Genomic DNA, 25,597 nt, shown 5'->3' with positions numbered 1-25,597 from the left:
TAGAGGTTGCAGTGAGCCAAGATGGCGCCACTGCATTCCAGATTGGATGACAGAGCGAGACTCCATCTCAAAAAAAAAAAAGAAATGGGTTAAAAATGCCACACTTCATATAAACCCATCCTCCCCAAAGGTACCTAAAAGAAATAAGGTAACTGTAGTCCTTATAATACCAACACATTTCTCTCTTCTTTCCCAGCTAAGACTCACACACTAGTTGGAAAGAGATGACTGTCTTTTGGGGAAAGAAGCTTGGCAATGTCCACACAAAAGAGTGTGTAGAGGCAGAGCTCTGGCTGGAATTCCCTGAGGACTAAAAAGAATCCTTGCCATTACTTATTTTCTTTTGGAAAACACCACTGATCCTATGAAAAAACTATAGACATTTTTCTTCTCTGATATCCTGTTTCCATCACCCCTCCACTGACTCCTTTAATTGAAGGTCAACCTGAGCCAAATTGCTTTGGTTCAAATCCTGGTTCTGCCACTTTTTAGCTATGTGTGATCTTGAACAAGTCATTGAACCTTTTGGTGTCTCAGCCTCATCATCTGTAAAATGGAGATAGGATTGTTAGGAGTGTGAATTGAGTTAATAAACACAAATCATTAATGTCTACCACATGGTAAGCACTTAAAAATTTTAATTGCTATTATTATTATATTCAAGGAACCTCAACTTTAGTATCTCTTTGCCTTACTCTAAGACCTCTATTTCTCATTGTCAAGATTTGAGAGTGTTAGGGAGGGGAGTGGGAACTGTAGTATTAAAAAAAAATTGCGTGTGTGTGCACGTCAGGGTCTGGCTCTGTTGCCTAGGCTGGAGTGCAGTGGTGTGAACATGGCTCACTGCAGCCTCGAACTCCTGGGCTCAAGCAATTCTCCTGCCTCAGCCTCCTGAGGACCAAAGGTGTGTACCACAATGTCTGGCTAATTTTAAAAATTATTTGTAGAGACAGGATCTTACTATGCTGCCCAGGCTGGTCTTTAACTCCTGGCCTCAAGCAAGCCTGCTGCCTTGGCCTCCAAAAGTGCTGGGATTACAGCTGAGAGCCACCATGCCCAGCTCTAAGAAAATCATCTGATAAACAAAATCCATCTAAATTTTGGTGATAAGGTCAAAGGGCTGCATATCCTTTCTCTTCTTTCTTCTTCTTCTTCCTCTCCTTCCTCTTCCTCTTCTCCTCCTTCTCCTTCCTCTTCTTTTTTTTTTTTTTTTTGAGACGGAGTTTTGCTCTTGTTGCCCAGGCTGGAGTGCAATGGCGCGATCTCGGCTCACTGCACCTTCTGCCTCCCAGGTTCAAGTGATTCTCCTGCCTCAGCCTCCCGAGTAGCTCGGATTACAGGCGCCTGCCACCACACCCAACTAAGTTTTACATTTTTACTAGAGACGAGGTTTCACCATGTTGGCCAGGCTGGTCTCAAACTCCTGACCTCAGGTGATCCACCCGCCCCAGCCTCCCAAAGTGCTGGAATTATAGGCATGAGCCACCACACTTGGCCAACTTATAGATTTTTGTCCAGTAAAAATGCAAATTATTTCTGTGCAGTAGATAAAATAATTGCAAAGGTTAGTGGCTTTACTATCCTATAGGACATAAACCAGTTTTTTATCTAATGTAGCAATCCTATTCCAACATTCTTTCTTTATTTCCTATAAATAGTTCCTCAAATGCTCTTTGAACTCATTTTGCCATCCTGCTGGTTCCCTCATTAATGAGTTATAAAAATCTTTGACACATATTCATTTTATATTTGCATGACAGTTGTATTTTCTTTCTTTTTGTTTTTTGAAACAGAGTTTCACTCTTGTTGCCCAGGCTGGAGTGCAGTGGCGTTATCTTGGCTCACTGCAACCTCCGCCTCCCGGGTTCAAGCGATTCTCCTGCCTCAGCCTCTGGAGTAGCTGGGATTACAGGCATGCGCCACCACACCCAGCTAATTTGGTATTTTTTAGTAGAGATGGTATTTCACCATGTTGGTCAGGCTGGTCTCGAACTCCTGACTTCAAGTGATCCACCTGCCTCAGCCTCCCAAAGTGCTGTGATTACAGGTGTGAGGCACTGTGCCCAGCCTAACAGTTGTGTTTTTCAACTTTCTGAAAATTATAATTTGGTAGCAGAGTCACTTGGAACTTCTAAAACTTGAATAGTAGTGTATCACAGATCAGGGATTATATTAGAGGTGTTCCACTAGAAAAAAGCCTCAACATTCCACTCCAGGAGGGTGAAAATATTAAAGAGACAGAACAGAAATCACTAACAAAGTCAGAAGTACAAGAGCTAACTGAAAATAGTTGTCAGGGAATGAATTTGAGAATAATACCCCAAACAAGCAATTTTCCCATCTCTCCTTCCATCCCTAACGAACATATGATGATTGATTTGTTTTCACTCCTTGGCGGCATCTCACTGACTTTTTTAGTGGAACTTCTGTGATCCAAAGGATTAGACAGAATAAGCCAAGCAATGCCCTGAAAGCTGGGAACAGAACACATTAAAAGGAGGGTGAGGATGGATGTGGCTATCCTAGCCCTTCCAGGCTACATACTTGGATTCATTCCCAAATTTAGGCAGGGGAGGGACTCATGAGAAGTCTGACTGTGGGGCAGAGGACACAAGTGCTGCTATCCCTATGAAGGCCCCAGGGTGGAGCTTGCTGTGGTCTAGCAGCTGAGACTTTGAGCTCAGAATTTCCACTGCAGCTGGCAACAGCTGGGTCACTGCTGCTGCTTCCTTGAAGGAGCCCCTCCAAGAACCAGGAGTTCCAGTCCTAGACTCCACGTCTCTCCTTCCCACATACCAGACTTTAGGATCCAGCAATATTTACTTCCTCTACAACCCAGGGAGAGACAACTGGGACAAAGGCAGGAAGTCCTTCTACGCATGAGAAACATCCTTCCTAGAAAGGCTTAACTCCCTGCTCACAGCGGACAGAGGGCTCCACCCACCTGCTCTGCTCAGCCTCCTAGTCAGGACTCTTCTAGCACCTCTTTCATCCCTGCCTCACTCCTGCCTCTCCACAGTCCCCTTTTGGGCTCCTTACTTCAATCCTACATGCTGCCCTTGACTATACTTATGCTTCAGACACAGCAAAAGATAAGGCAATTGTTCAGAAAGGCAAAATAAAAATCCCTCTGTATCTGTGGGTTTCCCACTTGTGGATTGAACCAGCCACGGATTGAAAATATACAGGAAAAAAAAACCATAAAAACCCTAGAAGAAAACCTAGGCATTACCATTCAGGACATAGGCATGGGCAAGGACTTCATGTCTAAAACACCAAAAGCAACGGCAACAAAAGCCAAAATTGACAAATAGGATCTAATTAAACTAAAGAGCTTCTGCACAGCAAAAGAAACTACCATCAGAGTGAACAGGCAACCTACAAAATGGGAGAAAATTTTCACAACTTACTCATCTGACAAAGAGCTAATATCCAGAATCTACAATGAACTCCAACAAATTTACAAGAGAAAAACAAACAACCCCATCAAAAAGTGGGTGAAGGACATGAACAGACACTTCTCAAAAGAAGACATTTATGCAGCCAAAAGACACATGAAAAAATGCTCATCATCACTGGCCATCAGAGAAATGCAAATCAAAACCACAATGAGACACCATCTCACACCAGTTAGAATGGCGATCATTAAAAAGTCAGGAAACAACAGGTGCTGGAGAGGATGTGGAGAAATAGGAACACTTTTACACTGTTGGTGGGACTGTAAACTAGTTCAACCCTTGTGGAAGTCAGTGTAGCGATTCCTCAGGGATCTAGAACTAGAAATACCATTTGACCCAGCCATCCCATTACTGGGTATATACCCAAAGGACTATAAATCATGCTGCTATACAGACACATGCACACGTATGTTTATTGCGGCACTATTCACAATAGCAAAGACTTGGAACCAACCCAAATGTCCAACAATGATAGACTGGATTAAGAAAATGTGGCACATATACACCATGGAATGCTATGCAGCCATAAAAAATGATGAGTTCATGTCCTTTGTAGGGACATGGATGAAACTGGAAATCATCATTCTCAGTAAACTATCGCAAGAATAAAAAACCAAACACTGCATATTCTCACTCATAGGTGGGAATTGAACAATGAGAACACAGGGACACAGGAAGGGGAACATCACACTCTGGGGACTGTTGTGGGGGAGGGATAGCTTTAGGAGATATACCTAATGCTAAATGACGAGTTAATGGGTGCAGCACACCAGCATGGCACATGTGTACATATGTAACTAACCTGCACATTGTGCACATGTACCCTAAAACTTAAACTATAATAATAATAAAATAAAATAAAAAGAAAATATACACGAAAAAAAAGGTCTTTCTTCTAAGAGAGGTTCAAGGAGAAAAAACTAAAAAAATAACTGTTGGGTACTATGCTTAGTACCCAGGTGACAAAATAATCTATACACCAAATACCTGAGTCCCGAGTTTACCTATGTAACAAACCTGCACATGTACCCCTTAACCTAAAATAAAAGTTAAAATGTTTTTTAAAAGAAAGGATGGTTGCATCTGTACTGAACATGTACAGACTTTTTTCTTGTCATTATTCCCTAAACAATACAGTATAACATTTATTTACATGGCATTTGTACTGTATTGAGGTATCATAAGTAATCTGGAGATAATTTTAAAGTATATAGGAGCATGTGCATAGGTTATATGCAAATACTACACCATTTTATTTTATTTTATTTTTATTATTTTGAGACGAAGTCTTGCTCTGTCACCCAGGCTGTGGTGCAGTGGCGTGATCTCGGCTCACTGCAACCTCTGCTTTCTGGTGGCGTGATCTCGGCTCACTGCAACCTCTGCTTTCTGGGTTCAAGTGATTCTCCTGCCTCAGCCTCCTGAGTAGCTGGGACTACAGGTGCCCACCACCACGCCCAGCTAACTTTTGTAGTTTTAGTACAGACGGGGTTTAACCATGTTGGCCAGGCTGGTCTCCAACTCCTGACCTCAGGTGATCCACCCATCTTGGCCTCCCAAAATGCTGGAATTACAGGCGTGGGCCATCATGCCCGGCCACTACACCATTTTATCTAAGGGACTTGAGGCCAGGCTCAGTAGCTCATGCCTGTAATTCCAGCTTTTGGGGAGGCTGAGGCAGGAGGAATGATTGAGCGCATGAGTTTGAGACCAGCCTGGGCAACATGATGAAATCTCATCTCTACAAAATTTACAAAAAATTAGCCAAGCATGGTGGTGTGTACCTGTAGTCCTAGCTACTCAAGAGGCTGAGGTGGGAGGACTGCTTGAGCCCTGGAGGCTACGGTTAGTTGTGATTACACCACTGCACTCCAGCCTTGGTGATAGAACAAGATCCTGTCTTAAAAAAAAAAAGCGTAGGGACATGAGCTTGGTGAATTTTGATATCCACGCAGGGGGACAGAGGAGGTCCTGGAACAAATCCCCCACAGATACTGAGGAATGAATATATGGTAAAGTCTAATCAAGATTCTTCTCTGAGCGAGGCATGGTGGCTCACACCTGTAATCCCAGCACTTTGGGTGGCCGAGGTGGGCAGATCACCTGGTCAGGAGTTCGAGACCAGCCTGGACAACACAGTAAAACCCCATCTCTAGCAAAAAAAAACAAAAATTAGCCAGATGTGGTGGCGTGCGCCTGTAATCTCAGCTACTTGGGAGGCTGAGACTCAGTCTTAAAAAAAAAAAAGATTCTTCTCTGTCTTGTGAGGTGAGAGAATTTTTGTAGCACATTATAGTTAGTACAAGAAACAAAATTTAGAAATCAAGGACCTATATTAATATGATACTCTTTCACTCCCTCATAAACCAACATTTCTGCTTATTCTCACCTCTCAAAAATTACTAGTCCAAGACAGTCCCCTTAGTTCCACTTACATACCTTTCTAGCAAGGTAAGCTGGGATAATGGACCAGTTTTAAAAATTTTTTAAATATATATTTTTACTATATTTTGTATAGAGACAAGTTGTCACTATGTTGCCCAGCCTGGTTTTGAACTCCTGAGCTCAAGCAATCCTTCTGCCTTGGCCTCCCAAGGTGCTAGGATTACAGGTGTGAGCCACCACGCCCAGCCCAAGGACCAGTTTTGTATATACACCGGACTTTATTTTTTATTGTTTATTATTTTTTGAGCTGGATATCTGTGCACTCTTGCCATTTTTCCAACATTCCTAATTGGGCAATTCCATGATTCAAATCTACTAAAAAGAACTCCGAAGGGTCTTCCTGGGGTAGATGCAGAGTAATTGCTCCTATCTCCATCTTCTTTATCTGCTAATTTGAGGTCTCCATTCCCAAGGAATATCTCCAGCAGCAGAAAGTCTCCGAAGGGCATGATTTGATTGGCGAGTCCCACTTTCTTCCATCCCCACTGCCAGCTCTCTCATGCCTTCTAATTAACATCTATAGAGATATTAGACTTTTCTATTCAAGGTGTAAGGATAGCAATCTTTCCACTAAGACCATCAGGTTGGGGGAGGTGCTGGAAATGAAATTGGATATTAGGCTTTAAAGGCCAGTCCCACACTGGCTTTCCTTAGAGAAACACATAAAGGCTTTATAATGTATATCAGTAGCAGGTAGGTAGTTTTTTTTTTTTTTTTTTTTTTGAGATGGAATCTCACTCTATTGCCCAGGCTGGAGTGCAGTGGCATGATCTCGGCTCACTGCAAGCTCAGCCTCCAGGGTTCACACCATTCTCCTGCCTCAGCCTTCTAAGTAGCTGGGACTACGGGCACCCGCCACCATGCCCAGCTAATTTTTTTGTATTTTTAGTAGAGACGGGGTTTCACCATGTTAGCCAGAATGGTCTCAATCTCCTGACCTCATGATCCGCCTGCCTCGGCCTCCCAAAGTGCTGGGATTATAGGCGTGAGCCACCGCACCCGGCCAGTAGCAGGTAGAATTTTTTAAGAGGCTGCTGAGAAAGTTTGTGTCTATGGAGTAGAAACAAAATGCCATTGCCTTTTAGGATAAGTGAGCTGGCAAGGCCAGGAGTGGTGGCATGCGTCTGTAATCCCAGCTACTGAGACAGGAGGATCACTTGAGCCCAGGAGTTCAAGACTAGCCTGGACAACATAAGGAGACCCTGTCTCAAAACCAAATCTATACTGTCCCTGGAAGCCTACCCACATGTACTCCAACTTACGGCTGACACAGCTTGACAAGATCTTGGTCAGTAGTGCCTGGTTGCAATCCCCGGATGTAAAGGTTGGTTTTGCTCAGCTGGTCATTTCCATTGCTTCCACTACTGCTGTTAGGTGTACTGTTGCTTGGGCTAGGTGGTGCCATCTGCTGAGCCAATGACACATATGGCTGCAGGGAGACATGAGGAAGAGGTAGAAGGATTATCCATTTACATGTTGGAGAGTGAGGAAGATCCTGGACCTCTTGAAAAAATGATTCCAAACTATATATAATCACAAATGTGCACTCACTTGGACACAGTTTGTTCCTTAGCTCCATATTTTAGCAGAGAAGAAGAAATCTAACACCACATTCTGAGATAGCCCAAAGACTTAAAATCCTGTTGTAGCTTTTAATACATCCTTTATATTTCCTATTCCCTTTTCCCTCTTTTTGCCAGCACTTACATTAGGATTTCCCAGATAACACTCTGTAGGCTGGGCATGGTGGCTCACACCTGTAATCCCAGCACTTTGGGAGGCCAAGGGGGGCGGATCACGAGGTCAGGGGTTCAAGACCAGCTGACCAACGTGGTGAAACCCCGTCTATACTAAAAATGCAAAAAAAAAAAAAAAAAAAATTAGCCAGGTGTAGTGGCACTCGCCTGTAATCCCAGCTACTCAGGAGGTTGAGGCAGGAGAATGGTGTGAATCTGGGAGGCAGAGCTTGCAGTGAGCCAAGATCACGCCACTGCACTCCAGCCTGGGTGATAGGGCAAGACTCCATCTCAAAAAAAAGAAAGAAATGCAACTCAAAACCACAGTGGGATACCATCTTCCAACAGTCAGAATGGCTAGTATTAAAAAGTAAAAAAATAACAGATGCTAGTGAGGTTACAAGGTTATGGAAAAAAGGGAACACTTATACACTGTTGGTGGGAGTGTAAATTATTTCAACCATTGTGGAAGACAATGTAGTGATTCCTCAAAGACCTAAAAACAGAAATATCATTTAGCCCAGCAATCCCATTGCTGGGTATATACCCAAAGGAATAGAAATCATTCTATCATAAAGACACAAGCATGTGTATGTTTGCTGCAGCACTATTCACAATAGCAAAGACATGAAATCAACCTAAATGCCCATCAATGGTAGACTGAATAAAGAAAAGGTTGTACATATACACATGGAATACTATGCAGCCATAAAAAAGAATGAGATCCTGTCCTTTGCAGGAACATGGTTGGAGCTGGAGGCCATTATCCTTAGCAAACTAACACAGGAACAGAAAACCAAATACCGCATGTTCTCACTTATAAAGTGGGAACTAAATGATGAGAACACATATTTACATTAAGGGGAACAATACACACTGGGGTCTGTCCAAGGGTGGAGGGTGAGAGGAGGGAGAGGAACAGGAAAAATAACTAATAGGTAACTAGGCTTAATAACTGGGTGACAAAATAATTTGTAAAACAAACCCCCATGACACAAGATTGCCTGTATAACAAACCTGCACATATACCCATGAACTTAAAAGTTAAATAAATTTTAAAAAGAATCACTTTGAAATTTCCATTTAATTACTAGTTCTGCAATAATACTAATACACTGGTCCAGGCACAGTGGCTCACACCTGTAATCCCAGCACTTTGGGAGGCTGAGGTGAGAGAATTGTTTGAGACCAGCCTGGGCAATATAGCAAGACCCCATCTCTACAAAAAATACAAAAATTAGTTGAGGCAGGGTGCAGTGGCTCACGCCCGTAATCCCAGCACTTTGGGAGGCCAAGGTGGGTGGATTGCCTGAGCTCAGGAGTTCGAGATCAGCCTGGGCAACATGGTGAAACCCTGTCTATTAAAATACAAAAAATTAGCTAGGTGTGGTGGCATGCACCTGTAGTCCCAGCTACTCAGGAGGCTGAGGCAGGAGACTTGCTTGAACCCGGGAGGCAGAGGTTGCAGTGAGCCGAGACTGCACCACTGCACTCCAGCCTGGGCAACAGAAAGAGACTCTGTCTCAAAAAAAAAAAATTATGAAGGTTGTGATAAATATATGTTTCATAAAGATAAAACACAGTCAAGAAGACTATGACCTATGGCTGGGTACAGTGGCTCACACCTGTAATCCCAGCACTTTGGGCGGCCGAGGCGGGTGGATCACTTGAGGTCAGGAGTTCAAGACCAGTCTGGCCAACATGATGAAACCCCGTCTCTACTAAAAATACAAACATTAGTCAGGCGTGGTGGCGCATGCCTGTAATCCCAGCTACTTGGGAGGCTGAGGCAGGAGAAATGCTTGAACCTGGGAGGCGGAGGTTGCAGTAAGCCGAAATCGTGACACTGCATTTCAGCCTGGGTGACAGAGAGGGCGACTCCGTCTCAAAAAAAAAAAAAAAAAAAAAGAAGAAGACTGTGACCTAAATTCTTTTTTTTTTTTTTTTTTTTTTTTGAGGCGGAGTCTTGCTCTGTTGCCCAGGCTGGAGTGCAGTGGCCCGATCTCGGCTCACTGCAAGCTCCGCCTCCCGGGTTCACGCCATTCTCCTGCCTCAGCCTCCAGGGTAGCTGGGACTACAGGCGCCAGCCACCACGCCTGGCTAATTTTTTGTATTTTTAGTAGAGACGGGGTTTCACCGTGTTAGCCAAGATGGCTTGATCTCCTGACCTCGTGATCCACCCGACTCGGCCTCCCAAAGTGCTGGGATTACAGGCGTGAGCCACCGCACCCGGCCGTGACCTAAATTCTTAATCACAGTTCCTGAGTTTAGAATAAGGAGTTCACTGCTGGAGATCATTAAATAAGATATGTCCTTCTTGGCCGGGCACGGTGGCTCACGCCTGTAATCCCAGCACTTTGGGAGGCCGAGGCGGGCGGATCACGAGGTCAGGAGATGGAGACCATCCTGGCCAACACGGTAAAACCCCCTCTCTACCAAAAATACAAAAAAATTAGCCGGGCTTAGTGGCGGGCGCCTGTAGTCCCAGCTACTCGGGAGGCTAAGGCAGGAGAATGGCGTGAACCCAGGAGGCAGAGCAGAGCTTGCAGTGAGCCGAGATCGCGCCACTGCACTCCAGCCTGGGCGACAGAGCGAGACTCCGTCTCCAAAAAAAAATATGTCCTTCTTTATCTCTAAGGAGTTGCTATTATTGATCCTTAGCTGAGAAAACAAAGCTGCTTCTCTGAATATGAGACTGTAGGTCTGTCAGTGATGAGGGTGATGATGATGATAGCCACGATGTCAACAGTAACAATGATAATAAAAGCAACTGTCAGCTGGCGCGGTAGCTCAAGCCTGTAATCCCACCTGCTCAGGAGATTGAGGTGGGAGGTTGGCTTGAGGCCAGGAGTTAGAGACTAGCCTGGGCAACATAGTGAGACCCTATCTCTTAAAAAAACAAAGAGGCCAAGCACAGTGGCTTACGCCTGTAATCCCAGCAATTTGGGAGGCTGAAGCAGGCGGATCCCTCAAGCCCAGGAGTTCGAAACCAATCTGGGCAACCTGGTGAAACCCCACATCTATAAAAAAATGCAAAAATTAGGTGGGCATGGTGGCAGACACCTGTAGTCCCAGTTACTCACAAGGCTGAGGTGGGAGGATCACTTGAGCCTGGAAGGCAGAGGTGTAGAGGTTGCAGTAAGCAAGATCGTGCCACTGCACTCCAGCCTGGGTGACAAAGTAAGATTCTGTCTCAAAAAAAAACAAAAGGAAAAAGAAAGAAAAAGGAAGGAAAGAAGGAAGGAAGGGAGAAAGGAAGGGAGGAAGGAAGGGAGGGAGGGAAGGAAAAAAAAAGCAACTTTAGTAGCACCATACTATGTGCCAAGCACGAGCAGATGAAGAGACCACCTGCCTCAGTTGGTGTTCATCTATCCCCATTCTCAATGTGAGATAATGTTTCTGAAAGAAAGTATCAATGATGCCAGGACTGTCCAAACAAGAATACAAGGGTTACTGGGGAAATAAATAAATTGAAGAGAGGCAGCTGGTGGCTCACGCCTGTAATCCCAGCACTTTGGGAGGCCAAGGCGGGTGGTTCACTTGATGTCAGGAGTTCAAGACCAGCCTGGCCAATATGGCAAAACCCCGTCTCTACTAAAAATACAAAAATTAGCCGGGCGTGGTGGCACATGCCTGTAATCCCACCTATTCGGGAGGCTGAGGCAGAAGAATCGCTTGAACCCGGGAGGTGAAGGTTGCAGTGAGCCAAGTGCATCATTGCACTCTAGCTTGGGTGACAGAACAAAACTCTGTCTCAAAAAAAAAAAAGGCCGGGCGCGGTGGCTCACACCTGTAATCCCAGCACTTTGGGAGGCCGAGGCTGGCGGATCATGAGGTCAAGAGACCGAGACCATCCTGGCCAACATGGCAAAACCCCGTCTCTACTAAAAATACAGAAATTAGCTGGGCGTGGTGGTGCGTGCTTGTAGTCCCGCTTCTCAGGAGGCTGAGGCAGGAGAATGGCGTGAACCCGGGAGGAGGCAGAGCTTGCAGTGAGACAAGTTCTCGCCATTGCACTCCAGCCTGGGTGACAGAGCAAGACTCCGTCTCAAAAAAAAAAAAAAGCCCGGGCGAGGTGGCTCATGCCTGTAATCCCAGCACTTTGGGAGGCTGAGGCAGGTGGATCCACTTGAGATCGGGAGTTCGAGACCAGCCTGACCAAGGTGGAGAAACTCCGTCTCTACTAAAAATACAAAATTAGCCGGGCGTGGTGGCGCAATGCCTGTAATCCCAGTTACTCAGGAGGCTGAGGCAGGAGAATCGCTTGAACCTGGGAGGCAGAGGTTGCAGTGAGCTGAGATCGCGCCATTGCACTCCAGCCTGGGCAACAAGAGCAAAACTCCATCTCAAAAAAAAAGGAAAAAAAAGAGGCTATTGGTTTGCTACCATGCTTACCATCTTGGTTTTAATACTAAGGTCTTAGCTATAGTTTAAAAATATGACTTAGTCAATAATAAACTTACTACAAGGCCTGAAAAAATTCTTAGAAAAGAAGATATGGCTCAGAAGAAAACAACTTTTCTGCCTTTATTGAGCTTACAGTCAGCAAAAATACTGTGGGACTGGTCCCTCTCATCAGGAGGTAAATTCTTTAGGCTTTTTGCTCTATAGTAAGCCATTGCTTACTATAAAACAACTTTTATCTCTTGCTATTCTCACATACCTTCTGAAATTGCTGCACAGGTTTGACACCAAAGAAAAATGGTAGAAAAATATTCACTTTTAAGGGCAAGAGAATACAAGGGGGGAGAAATGGTTAAGAAAGCCCCTAAGTAAAGCTTATCTGACTTCCTAAAACAATTTGGAGACAAAGACCCTGTAAACTAATAATATGTTTACCTATAATATGTAAGAGAGAAAAGGGTAATACGTATGAGCACCCAGGGAACTGACATATTCTTACTGGAGAAGGGAAGAATAAAAAGAAGCTATGGTTTCTCCAGAGCTCTACCATGGATTCCCTCCTTATGTTTCTCAGCTGAGGAAGTTCTAATTCTTCAACAAGAGAGCATCATAAATGCTTTTATATCCAAATTGATAGAGAGATGAAGGCTAGGGTAGGCAATGGCTTACTATAGAGCAAAAAGCCTAAAGAATTTACCTCCTGATGAGAGGGTCCAGTCCCACAGTGTTTTTGCTGACTGTAAGCTCCATAAAGGCAGAAAATTGTCTGAGTTGCCTATCTTTGAATCCATAGTGACTTTATTGATGAATAAATAATATCATCAGTTAATATTATCAGTTAATATCATCATCATGAATGAGCTGCCTTCTCAGCTCTGTTCAATCACTGATGAAGTGAACTACCAAGGGAGCAGTTTTACCTGTATACTTCTTTCATGTTATTTTGGCCTTAAATATAGTTCAGAATGTGGTTAGTATTAGTTCCCAGCAGCTGCTTAAAAGCTAAAAGACAGGCCAGGCACAGTGGCTCACACCCGTAATCCCAGCACTTTGGGAGGCTGAGGCGGGTGGATCACCTGAGGTCGAGTTCAAGACCAGTCTGGCCAACGTTGTGAAACCCTGTCTCAACTAAAAATACAAAAATTAGCTGGGTATGGTGGTGCATGCTTGTAATCCCAGCTACTCCAGAGGCTGAGGCAGGAGAATCGCTTGAACTTGGGAGGCAGAGGTTGCAGTGAGCCAAGATCACGCCACTGCACTCCAGCCTGGGTGACAGAGTGAGACTCTGTCTCAAAAAAAAAAAAAAAAACTAAACTAAAAGACAAAGTAATGTTTAGTATAAGAGGAGATTACAGTGACATACTTTTACATTAAATACTTTAGATCCTATGATCCCCAGAGATTTTTATAGGGTATCTTACAGCATAATTCTCTATCCTTTATTTATTATTTTTCAGGTCTCGCTATGTTGCCCAGGCTGGTCTTGAACTCCTGGGCTTAAGCAATCCTCCAGCCATGGCCTCCCAAAATGCTGGGATTACAGGCCTGAGTGAGCCACTGTGACTACCCTGTCTATTCTTTAAATACCACACCACCAATTTATAGGGAATTGAGGTATTTCTCACTCCCTCTCTCTTTTTTTTTTTTTTTTTAAGACACAGAGTCTAGCTCTGTCTTCCAGGCTGGACTGCTGTGGCATGATTATGCTCACTGTAACCTCAAACTCCTAGGCTCAAGTGATCCTCCTGCCTCAGCCTCCCAAGTAGCTCGGACTACAGGCACACACCACCACACATGGCTAATTTTAAAAAACATTTTCGGCTGGGTGTGGTGGCTCATGCCTGTAATCCCAGCATTTTGGGAGGCTGAGTGAGAGGACTATTTGAGGCCAGGAGTTTGAGACCAGCCTGGGCAACATGGTGGGACCCCATCTCTACTGAAAATACAAAAATTAGCTGGGCATGGTCGTGGGCACCTGTAATCCCACCTACTCAGGAGGCTGAGGTGGGAGGATCACTGGAGCCCAGGAGGTGGAGGTTGCATGAGCTGAGATCGTGTCACTGCATTCCAGCCTGGGTGACAGAGTGAGACCTGGTCTCAAAATAAAATAAAATTCGTAGAGGCGGAGTCTTGCTATGTTGCACAGGCTGATCTTGAACTCCTGGCCTCAAACAATCCTCCCACTTCAGCCTCTCAAAGTGCTTGGATTACAGGTATGAGCCACCATACCTGGCCAAGGTCTTCTTCTTCCTTTTTTTTTTGAGACGAAGTTTTGCTCTTGTTGCCCAGGCTGGAGTACAATGGTGCGATCTTGGCTCACCACAACCTCCGCCTCCTGGGTTCAAGTGATTCTCCTGCCTCAGCCTCCCGAGTAGATGGGATTACAAGCATGTGCCACCATGCCCAGCTAATTTTGTACCAAGGTCTTCTTAATATTATGTCTTAAAGATCTCAGTCTCAGTCCCAGACAATTAAAGAAAAACAAAACAGAAGGAATTGCTATATAATTTAAACAAAAGTAACTTTCTGAGTCAGAGAGAGGTAGTCCTCAAGATGTTGAGGGCCAGCTCACTGAGTAGGTATCCAGGTACTTGGCTGCCTTCCTCAAAGCCCTAAATCTTTCTTTTTTAAGTGTATATATCCTTTTATTCAGAAATTCCACTTGTAGGGATGCTTATATATGTGCACAAATATATATGTACAAGGATATTCATTGCATCATTCGTTTATAATAGTAAAATACTGAAAAAGCACATACTCATCAGTGAGAAAACTGGTTACATAAATTATAGTGCATACATAAAAGGAGTACCATGTAAGCCATTAAAAATAATATGGCACATCCATGTGTCTTTTCCTGGAAGGATACTAAAAATATACTATTACATGAAAAAACTAAGCTGTTTAGTACCACTATTACCAATGTTAATATTATTATTTTATTTTATTTATTTATTTAAAACATTTTATTTTATTTTAAGTTCCAGGATACATATGCAAGTTTGCTATATAGGGAAACAGGTGCCATGGTGGTTTGCTGCACCTATCAACCCATCACCTAGGTACTAAGCCTCACATGCATTAGCTATTTATCTTGATGCTCTTACCCCACCTGTCCATACAACAGGCCCCAGTGTGTGTTGTTCCCCCCACTATGTCCATGTGTTCTCATTGTTCAGCTCCCATTTATAAGCAAGAACATGCAGTGTTTGGTTTTCTGTTCCTGTATTAGTTAGCTGGGGATAATGGCTTCCAGCTCCATCCATGTCCATGCAAAGGACATAACCTTGTTCCTTTTTATGGCCACATAGTATTTCATAGTATATATTTACCAGATTTTCTTTATCCAGCCTATCATTGATGGATATTTGGGTTGATTCCATGTCTTTTCTATTGTGAAGAGAAAGATCTAAATCTTTAAATGTGCTTTCCACAAAGGCATCTCAAGTTCTCCTGGATCCTTGACAGCTGATAGGGGAAACGTCAAGCCTCTGCAGACAGATGACAGCTCAATATGGGTGAATTATCTATATCCGCAAAGGAAGGAGAATTTTGTCCTTCGTTCTAATTTTAGAAGAATTCGGCCGGGTGCGGTGGCTCACGCCTATAATCCCAGCATTTTGGGAGGTCAAGGTGGGTGAATCACTTGAGGACAGGAGTTCAAGACCAGCCTGGCCAACATGCTGAAACCCTGTCTCTACTAAAAATACAAAAATTAGCCGGGCGTAGTGGCATGTGCCTATAGTCCCAGCTACTCGGGAGCTGGGGCAGGAGAATCGCTTGAACCCAGGAGGCGGAGGCTGCAGTGAGCCAAGATCGTGTCACTGCACTCCAGCCTGGGTGATAGAGTGAGATTCCATCTCAAAAAAAAAAAAAAAAAAATTAAATTACAAGAATTCTTTTTTTAAAAAAGACTCAATTTTTAAAGACTCTTCGTCAGATGCAGTGGCTCAAACTTGTAATCTCAGCACTTTGGGAGACCGAGGCGGGTGGATCACTTGAGCCCAGCAGTTTGAGATCAGCCTGGGCAACATGGTAAAACCTTGCCTCTACTAAAAGAAATATAAAAATTAGGCTGGGTGCAGTGGCTCATGCTTGTAATCCTAGCAATTTAGGAGGCCATCGTGGGCAGATCACCTGAGGTCAAGAGTTTGAGACCAGCCTAGCTAACATGGTGAAACTCCATCTCTACTAAAAGTACAAAAATTAGCCACACTTGCTGGTGTGTGCCTATAATCCTAGCTACTGGGGAGGCTAAGACAGGAGAATTGCTTAAACCTGGGAGGCGGAGGTTGTAGTGAGTAGAGATCACACCACTGCCCTCCAGCCTGGGCGACAGAACAATCTTTATCATATACACACACAAAAAAAGAAATACAAAAATTAGCCAGGCATGATGGTGCATGGCTGCAGTCCCAGCTACTCAAGAGACTGAGGTGGGAGGATGGCTTAATAGAGTGATACTCTGTCTCAAAAAAGATTCCTGGCAGGATGTGGTGGCTCATGCCTGTAATCCCAGCACTTTGGGAGGCCGAGGCAGGCAGATCACATGAGGTCAGGAGTTGGAAACTAGCTTGGTCAACATAGTGAAACCCTGTCTCTGCTAAAAATACAAAAATTAGCCGGGCGCCTGTAATCCCAGCTACGCAGGAGGCTGACACAGGAGAATCACTTGAACCCGGGAGGATGAGGTTGCAGTGAGCCGAGATTGCACCACTGCACTCCAGCCTGGGGGATAATGCGAGACTCTGTCTCAAAAAAAAAAAAAAAAAAGACTCTTAATTTTAAAAGAATAACTATATAACTATTACTGATATTTGGCACTTGTTGTATATGGTGCTAAGTATTTTATTTATTTTTTAAGACAGGGTCTTACACTGTCACCCAGGCTGGAGCGCAGTGGCATGATCATGACTCACTGCAGCCTTGACCTCCCAGGTTCAAGCAAGCCTCCCACCTTAGCCTCCCGAGTAGCTGGGACTACAGGCACTTGCCACTACATCTTTTAATTTTGTAGAGACACGCTATGTTGCCAACGCTGGTTTCATACCCCTGGGCTTGAGGGATCCTCCTGACTCCACCTCCCAAATTGTTGGGATTACAAGTGTCAGCCACTGCACCCGGCCTGTGCTAAGGATTTTATATCTACCATCTCAGTTATCCTACCTCTCTTGCTTTCCTTCTGCTTTTACGTGTGGCTGCTCACTCTGAGAAGGGAGTGATGCTTCTGGGAAATAGAAATGTCCTTTCCACACAGGTGTCTTCACACATCTTTATATGCTAAATTCCAGTCATCCAACTAACCTTAAATCTGCTGTTCCCTAGCATCCTGCTTTGAATTTGAATAATCAATCAAAGTTTCCTTTTCTGCCTTGGTAACCAAGTGGGTACCTGTCTAGGTTTCACTGGCAGGTCCAAAGTCAAAAAATCCCCAGCCTTGAGATTACTTCCCACCTCCAGGGAATAAAACTGAAATTCCTGCATTTCACACAAAAAATCAGTGAAATACTAGAACTTTTTAAAAACATTACCTCCTTTACATGCCTACATTTCTAAGGCAATACATTAGCTTTTAGTTGATAAATCAAACTTCAAGACTCGTCATCATACTACCAGGCTTTTCATGCCTTCCTCTGTCACCCAGGCTGAGTGCAGTGGCACGATCTTGGCTCACTGCAACCTCTACCTCCTGGGTTCAAGCAGTTCTCCTGCCTCAGCCTCCCAAGTACCTGGGACTACAGGCGCATGCCACCATGCCCGGCTGTTTTGTATTTTTAGTAGAGACTGGGTTTTGCCATGTTGGCCAGGCTGGTCTTGAACTCCTGACCTCAGGTGATCTGCCCACCTCAGCTTCCCAAAATGCTGGAATTACAGGTGTGAGCCACCATGCCTGGCCTCAAGTACTCAAATGTTTACTAAGTGAATGAATTAACCCATGTTTATTCTGAAAGCATTCAACATATATACATCAAGCAGGTAATCTCAAATTCTGCAAGTCTAAAATTAATTTCTGTACCTTTTTCTGAACTCCCTTATTTCTAGTATCTCTTAACTTGTCTGACTGCCTCTGTTCTCCTACACCTCCAAACCACCCTCAATAATGCAGCTAGCATTAGCCTTCTCAAGTATATGTGATCATGTCATTTCTCTCTATATAAACGCATTAATGTTGCCCATTCACTTCCAGTCTACTTCATAAGAAGACTCATACCTAGAATACTCTTTTATTGGATTTCTTTACATATTTCTTTGCTACATGATGATATGCTACCATCCCTTACTTCTAAAAGCAAATCTAATATCATCCCAGACATCTAAGATTTTAAGCCACATGTGATGGCTCTGCTTAAATCTTGAAATCATGAGGGGCACAGTACAATTATGAGTCCTATTCTAAATACCACTAATTCAAATGACTTCCGCCATTCCACCTCATGAGCATAAAACAAGCTTATGAGTAAAAATCTGCAAGGTCTCGTTTTCTAGGAGCCAAATAAAACCGCATGCCATTCAAAGGAGTGAAGCAAATTGATGGATGTTAGAGCAGAGATCTATCCCTTTTTTTTTCTTTTTTTTTTTTTTTTTGAGACAGGGTCTTGCTCTGTCACCCAGGCTGGAGTGCAGTGGTGCGCAATCATAGCTCACTGCAGCCTAAAACTCCTGGGCTCAAGTGATCCTCCTGCTTCAGTCTCCCAAGTAGCTAGGAATACAGATGCATGCCACCATACCTGGCTGATTTCTAAATTTTTTGCTATGTTGCTTAGGCTGGTCTTGAACTCTTGGCCTCAAGCAATCCTCCTGCCTCAGCCTATCCCTTCCCTTCCTCCCTTCCTTTTTGTTTTTGTTTTTTTTTTTTTTTTTGAGACAGAGTCTTGCCCTGTCGCCCAGGCTGGAATGCAGTGGTGCGATCTCAACTCATTGCAATCTCCGCCTCCCGGGTTCAAGCGATTCTCCTGCCTCAGCCTCCCGAGTAGCTGGGATTACAGGCACGTGCCACTACGCCCAGCTAATTTTTGTAGTTTTAGTAGAGACGGGGTTTCACTATATTGGTCAGGCTGGTCTCAAACTCTTGACCTCGTAATCCGCCGCCTCGGCCTCCCAAAGTGCTGGGATTACAGGCGTGAGCCACCGCGCCCAGCTCCTCTCTTCATTTTTTATCTATTTATTTATTTTTTTGATACAGAGTCTTGCTCTGTGGCGCAGTCTCGGCTCACTGTAACTTCTGCCTCCCGAGTTCAAGCGATTCTCCTACCTCAGCCTCCTAAGTAGCTGGGATTACGGATGTGTGCCATCACACCCAGCTAATTTTTATATTTTTAGTAGAGACGGGTTTTCATCATGTTGGCCAGGCTGCTGTCAAACTCCCAATCTGATGTGATCCACCCACCTCGGCCTCTCAAAGTGCTGGGATAACAGGCGTAAGCCACTGTGCCTGGCGTTTTTTGTTTTTTGTTTTTTTTTTTGAGAAAGGGTCTCACTCTGTCACCCAGGCAGGCTGGAATGTAGTGGCATGATCACAGTTCACTGTAGCCTCAACCTTCCAGGCTCAAGTGATCCTCCCACCTCAGCCTCCTGAGTAACTGAGACTACAGGCACACGCAACCACACCTGGCTAATTTTTGTATTTTTGTAGAGACAGGGTTTCACCATGTCGCTCAGGCTGGTCTCAAACTCCTGAGCTCAAGCAATCTGCCCACCTCAGCCTCCCAAAGGGCTGGCATTATAGGCATGAGCCACTGTGTCTGGTCTAGTCTATCCCTTTCTTAAGAGAAAACTGGAGAACTGACAATTCAGCCAATTCAGGTCTTCTAATAACCCTGACATTGATTCTCACATGAAAATGACATTTAGGACATACCAATAAATAGCAAATGAGATTTAAGATTTAGAATCTGCTGCAGTTTATGAAATCCACCATAGTACAGGAGGATTAAGGAAAAAATCTGTCTCTTCATTTTCTTTTTTTCTCCTTTTTCTTTTGAGACGGAGTTTCGCTCTTGTTGCCCAGGCTGGAGTGCAATGGCATGATCTCAGCTCACTGTAACCTCCACCTCCTGGGTTCAAGTGAGTCTCCTGCCTCAGCCTCCTGAGTAACTGGGATTACAGGCATGCACCACCACGCCCGGTTAATTTTGTATTTTTAGTAGAGACGGGGTTTCTCCATGTTGGTCAGGATGGTCTCGAACTCCTGACCTCAGGTGGATCTGCCCGCCTCAGCCTCCCAAAATGCTGGGATTATAGGCTTGAGCCACCGCAACCTGCCTGGCTCTTCATTTTCTAGCATAGGGCCTGACATAAGACTGATGGCCCCTGAGAACCATTTCAAACTAGTATGAGTGATAATACAGTCCTATCCTTCCCTTCCCCAGAACATTCATTAATCTGAGGGAAAGGCTGGTGGGACATGGACATAAAAATATATAACTCCTTCATCTTTCACCCAGAAAAAGAAAAATCGAATTCTCCTGTACCTGTAGCAGAAACTTCATGTTTCCTGTCTTACTGAGTCGCATGAAACTAGGAAAAAAGACAGTGTCCTTCCATTTGCTCTCTCTCAAGAGATTATAATGATAGAAGGAGGGTGGCACAATGCCTACTTCCCAATCACTAGGTTTTCATCAGATCTTTTAAGAGAATGATCCAATCAGATCAGCTACTTGTAATTATAATCTAGTATAAGTAAAACATTGTCTTTAAAGAAGCTGTATTTCTGGCCTGGTCCAGTGGTTCAAGCCTGTAATCTGAGCACTTTGGGAGGCAGAGGCAGGTGGATCGCTTGAGGCCAGGAGTTCAAGACCAGCCTGGCCAACATGGTGAAACCCCGTCTCTACTAAAAATAAAAAAATTAGATATGGTGGTGCGCATCTGTGATCCCAGCTACTTGGGAGGCTGAGGCACAAGAATCACTTGAACCTGGGCATCAGAGGTTGCAATGAGCCGAGATCATTCCAGTCTGGGTGACAGAGTGAGACTTTGTCTCAAGAAAACAAATCAAAACAAATAAAGAAGTTGTATTTCTGAAAATTAAGCTCTCTGATCAAGTGCTCATTAGTCTAGTTTCATAAAATGTATGAATCCTCTATCCATTCATTTGCCATCAAAGTCATCCTCACCCTGGGCCCTTAACTATGAACTGCCAGAGCAGTAGAAAACTCAGTCCCACATCTGATACCTAGCTAAGTTCCTGGCACATAATAGGCATGGATATTTGTTAAAATGAGTGAAATAAACACAGGGTTTGCTAATTGTGTATCATGTTAATAAATCCCTAAAAAGTCTCACAGATACACAATCCAGCAGCCTAACATCAAAATTCCTAATGCAACAGGAATGTGGATGATCCATAAGACATATTCCTGGAGCCAGTGGTCTCCAGGACATATAATATATCTAAATATTTGCCTAAAATACATTATTTCCTGGGTTCCAAGTCATTGTATCACCTAATAAGAGAAAGTCCACTTTCTCTGAGAAGTAACAGACCCCATAATAATTACCCATGAGATCCTTTGCACTATTTCAGTCATTCAGCAAATACTTGTTTGTTTGTTTGTTTTTTGAGACAGAGTTTCACTCTGTTGCCCAGGCTTGAGTGCAGTGGCGCAATCTCAGCTCACTGCAACCTCTGCCTCCCAGGTTCAAGCAATTCTCCTGCCTCAGCCTCCCAAGTAGCTGGGATTACAGGCATGCGCCACCATGCCTGGCTAATTTTTGTATTTTTAGTAGAGATGGGGTTTCACCATGTTGGCCAGGCTGGTCTCGAACTCCTGACCTCAGGTGATCTGCCCACCTTGGCAGCCTCCCAAAGTTCTGGGATTACAGGTGTGAGCCACCACATCCAGCCAAGCAAATATTTGAATACCAACTATGTACAAACACTGCTTGATGCTGTGGGGACTCATAGATGAATGGTGTATCAGTGAAATATTTCATAATATATTTATTTATTAACATGCTCCACAGGGAGGTACATAATAAATTTAAATGCACATCCACAAGGAGTCACTAACAAGTTCACAAACTAGAGCTTACAATCTAGAAAAGTAGCAGAATGGGCTGGGCGCGGTGGGTCACACCTGTAATCCCAGCACTTTGGGAGGCCAAGGTGGGTGGATCACCTGAGGTCAGGAGTTCAAGACCAGCCTGGCCAACATGGTGAAACCCCGTCTCTACTAAAAATACAAAAAAATTAGCCAGGCGTGGTAGTGGGCACCTGTAATCCCAGCTACTTGGGAGGCTGAGGCAGGAGAATCGCTTGAACCTGGGAGGCAGAGGTTGCAGTGAGCTGAGGTCATGCCATTGCACTCCAGCCTGGGCAACAAGAGCGAAACTGTCTCAAAAAAAAAAAGAAAAAGAAAAGAAAAGTAGCAGAACAAAATATTTGTGCTAATGGTATAAGAATATGAAAGAAGACACAATTAATTCCTGAGGGTGAAGTCTCTCAAAAAAGACACTTGGGCCTTGAAAGGATAAGCAGAACAATAATTATTTTTTTTAATAGAAACAGAGACTCATTATGTGCCCAGTTTTGTCTCAAACTCCTGGACTCAAGCAATCCTCCTACTTTGGCCTCCCAAAGTGCTGGGATTACAGGCATGAGCCACCATGTCCAGCCAGAACAATAAACTTTTTTGTTTTTGTTTTTTCAGATGGAGTTTCGCTCTCATTGCCCAGGCTGAGTGCAGTGGTGCGATCTCAGCTCACTGCAACCTCTGCCTCCTGGGTTCAAGCGATTCTACTGCCTCAGCCTCCTGAGTAGCTGGGATTACAGGCACCCGCCACCATGCCTGGCTAATTTTAAAAATATTTTTTAGGAGAGACGGGGTTTCACCATGTTGGCCAGGCTGGTTTTGAACTCCTGACCTCAAATGATGCCACCTGCCTTGGCCTCCCAAAGTGCTAGGATTACAGGTGTGAGCCACTGCACCCGGCCCAGAATAATAAACTTTTAATGGAGAGCCATCAAGGAAATGCAAATCAAAATCACAACAAGCTATCACTTTATACCTACTAGAATGGCTATAATAAAAAAGACAAATAAATTCTGGTAAGGGTGTAAAGAAATTGGAAATTGGAAACCTCAAATACCGCTTATGGCATTGTAAAACGATGCAGCTGCTTTGGAGGATAGTTGGGCAGTTCCTCAAATGTTTAAAGCATAAAGTTACCATGTGACCTAGCAACTCCACTGCTAGGTATACACCTAAGAGAATTGAAAACATGCCCACACAGGACCAGGTGTGGTGGCTCAAGCCTGTAATCCCAGCACTTTGGGAGGCTGAGGCAGTCGGATCATTTGAGGCCAGGAGTTGAAGACCAGCCTGGCCAACATGGTGAAGTTCTGCCTCTACTAAAAATACAAAAACTAGGCCGGGCGCGGTGGCTCATGCCTGTAATCCCAGCACTTTGAGATCCCGAGGCGGGGGAATCAAAAGGTCAGGAGATCGAGACCATCCTGGCTAACACAGTGAAACCCTGTCTCTACTAAAAATACAAAAAAATTAGCCAGGTGTGGTGGCAGTCGCCTGTAGTCCCAGCTACTCAGGAGGCTGAGGCAGGAGAATGGCGTGAACCCGGGAGGTGGAGCTTACAGTGAGCTGAGATCGCACCACTGCACTCCAGCCTGGGCGACAGAGCGAGACTCTGTCTCAAAAAAAAATAAAAATAAATAAAAATACAAAAATTAGCCAGGTGTGGTGGTGCATGCCTGTAATCCCAACTACTCGAAAGGCTGAGGTACAAGAATCACTTGAACCCGGGAGGCAGAGATTGCAGTGAGCCAAGATTGTGCCACTGCACTCCAGCCTGGGCAACAGAGTGAGACCCTGTCTCAAAAAAAAAGAAAAGAAAAAAAAGGGAAGAAAACATATGCTTACACAAAATCTGTACACAAATTTCACAGAAGCACTATTCATAATTGCCCAAAGTGGAAACAAGACAAATGTTTATCAACTGATAACTGGATAAATAAAATGTGATGTATTCATATGATGAAATATTTATTCAGCCATAAAAGGGAAGAAAGTATTGATACATGGTACAATGTGAAGTAAGCCTAAAAGCATTACGCAAAGAGACACAAGCCAATCACAGAGGACCACATGTTGCATGATTCCATCTATATAAAATGTCCAGAATAGGGCAATCTATAGATATAGAAAGTAAATTAGTGACTACCTAGGGCAATGGGAGAGGAGTAATGGGAGGATTAAGTGGTGATAGGTAAGTGGGTAGGATTTCCTTTGGGGGATAATAAAATGTTCTAAAATTGATTATGGTAGTGGATGCAAAACTGCATATACTAAGAGCCACTGAATTGTATACTTTAAATGTGTGATGTGTGAACTCTAAACTGTATGATGTGTGAATTATATCTCAATAGAGCTGTTATAAAAATGTGATGAAGTGCATGTTTATAGCAGCACAATTTGCAACTGTAAAGATATGGAACCAACCTAAGTGCTCATCGACCAACAAGTGGATAAAGAAAATGTGGTGTATATACACCATGGAATACTACTCAGCCATAAAAAGGAACAAAATAATGTATTTTGCAGCAACTTGGATGGAGCTGTAGGCCATTATTCTAAATGAAGTAACTCAGGAATGGAAAACCACATATTACATGTTCTCACTAAGCCATGAGGATGCAAAGGCACAAGAGTAATATAATGGAATTTGGGGACTGGGAGGGGAAGGCTGGAAGGGGTGTGAAGGATAAAAGACTACATATTGGGTACAGTGTAAACTGCTCAGGTGACAGGTGCACTAAAATCTCAGAAATCACCGCTAAAGAACTTATCCATGTAACCAAAAACCACCTGTACCCCAAAAACTATTGAAATTTAAATATATAGTTTAAAAAAATGTGATGAGGGCCAGGTGTGGTGCCTCATGCCTATAATCTCAACACTTTGGTTGCTTGAGCCCAGGAGTTCAAGACCAGCTTGGGCAACATGGCAAAGTCCCAGCTGTACCAAAAAAAAAAATTAAAAATTAGCTGGGCATGGTGGCATGTGCCTGTAGTCCCAGCTACTCAGGAGTGGGAAGATCACTGAACTTGAGACGCTGAGGATGCATTGAGCCATGATTGCACTACTGCACTACAGCCTGGCAACAGAGCAAGACTGTCTCAACAACAACAAAATGTGATGAGGATGGGTAGACAGAAGAAGACATTCCAACCACTAAAACTATCTTGAGACGTTAGGTTACCAGAGGTTACCATGAACTGGCACAGAATTCAGCCTAGGTGGCATCACTCTACTTCATTTCCAGGTAGAAAAGTCAGTCACAAGATAAATATATTTTATTGAAGCTCAAATCATGTAAGAGAAAGAAACAAATATTTCCTGCAACTCTTCTTCCTAAAAACAACAATGTAAAACAAGAAAGGCATCTCTAAAGCAGAGCCTTAGGCAGAGAATACACGCCACATAACTGCCCAGCATAGATGGGTTTTTTTTTTTGAGACGAAGTCCCGCTCTGTTGCCCAGGCTGGAGTGCAGTGGTATGATCTCGGCTCACTGCGAGCTCCACCTCCTGGGTTCAAGT

At 43.9% G+C, this 25,597-nt stretch overlaps 1 protein-coding gene across 16 annotated transcripts in view; it reads right to left on the bottom strand.

The window, feature by feature from the left end:
• Positions 1–25,597, bottom strand: part of RBMS2 (RNA binding motif single stranded interacting protein 2) — a 94,853-nt gene that overhangs the window by 46,931 nt on the left and 22,325 nt on the right. For 15 of the 16 annotated variants that reach the window (XM_063647031.1, XM_054443660.2, XM_063647028.1 and 12 more), the window contains one exon: positions 7,166–7,332. The exons of the other annotated variant lie outside the window; for it this stretch is intronic. In XM_063647031.1, the coding sequence (XP_063503101.1) occupies positions 7,166–7,332 (167 nt within the window). The remainder of the gene's footprint in view (positions 1–7,165; positions 7,333–25,597) is intronic. 16 annotated transcript variants of the gene reach the window in all.

Source organism: Pongo pygmaeus, chromosome 10 (genome assembly GCF_028885625.2).
Source record: "Pongo pygmaeus isolate AG05252 chromosome 10, NHGRI_mPonPyg2-v2.0_pri, whole genome shotgun sequence".
NCBI lineage: Eukaryota > Metazoa > Chordata > Mammalia > Primates > Hominidae > Pongo > Pongo pygmaeus.
The sequence above is the reverse complement of the archived record's forward strand: the minus strand, read 5'-3'. Positions and strand labels throughout refer to the sequence as shown.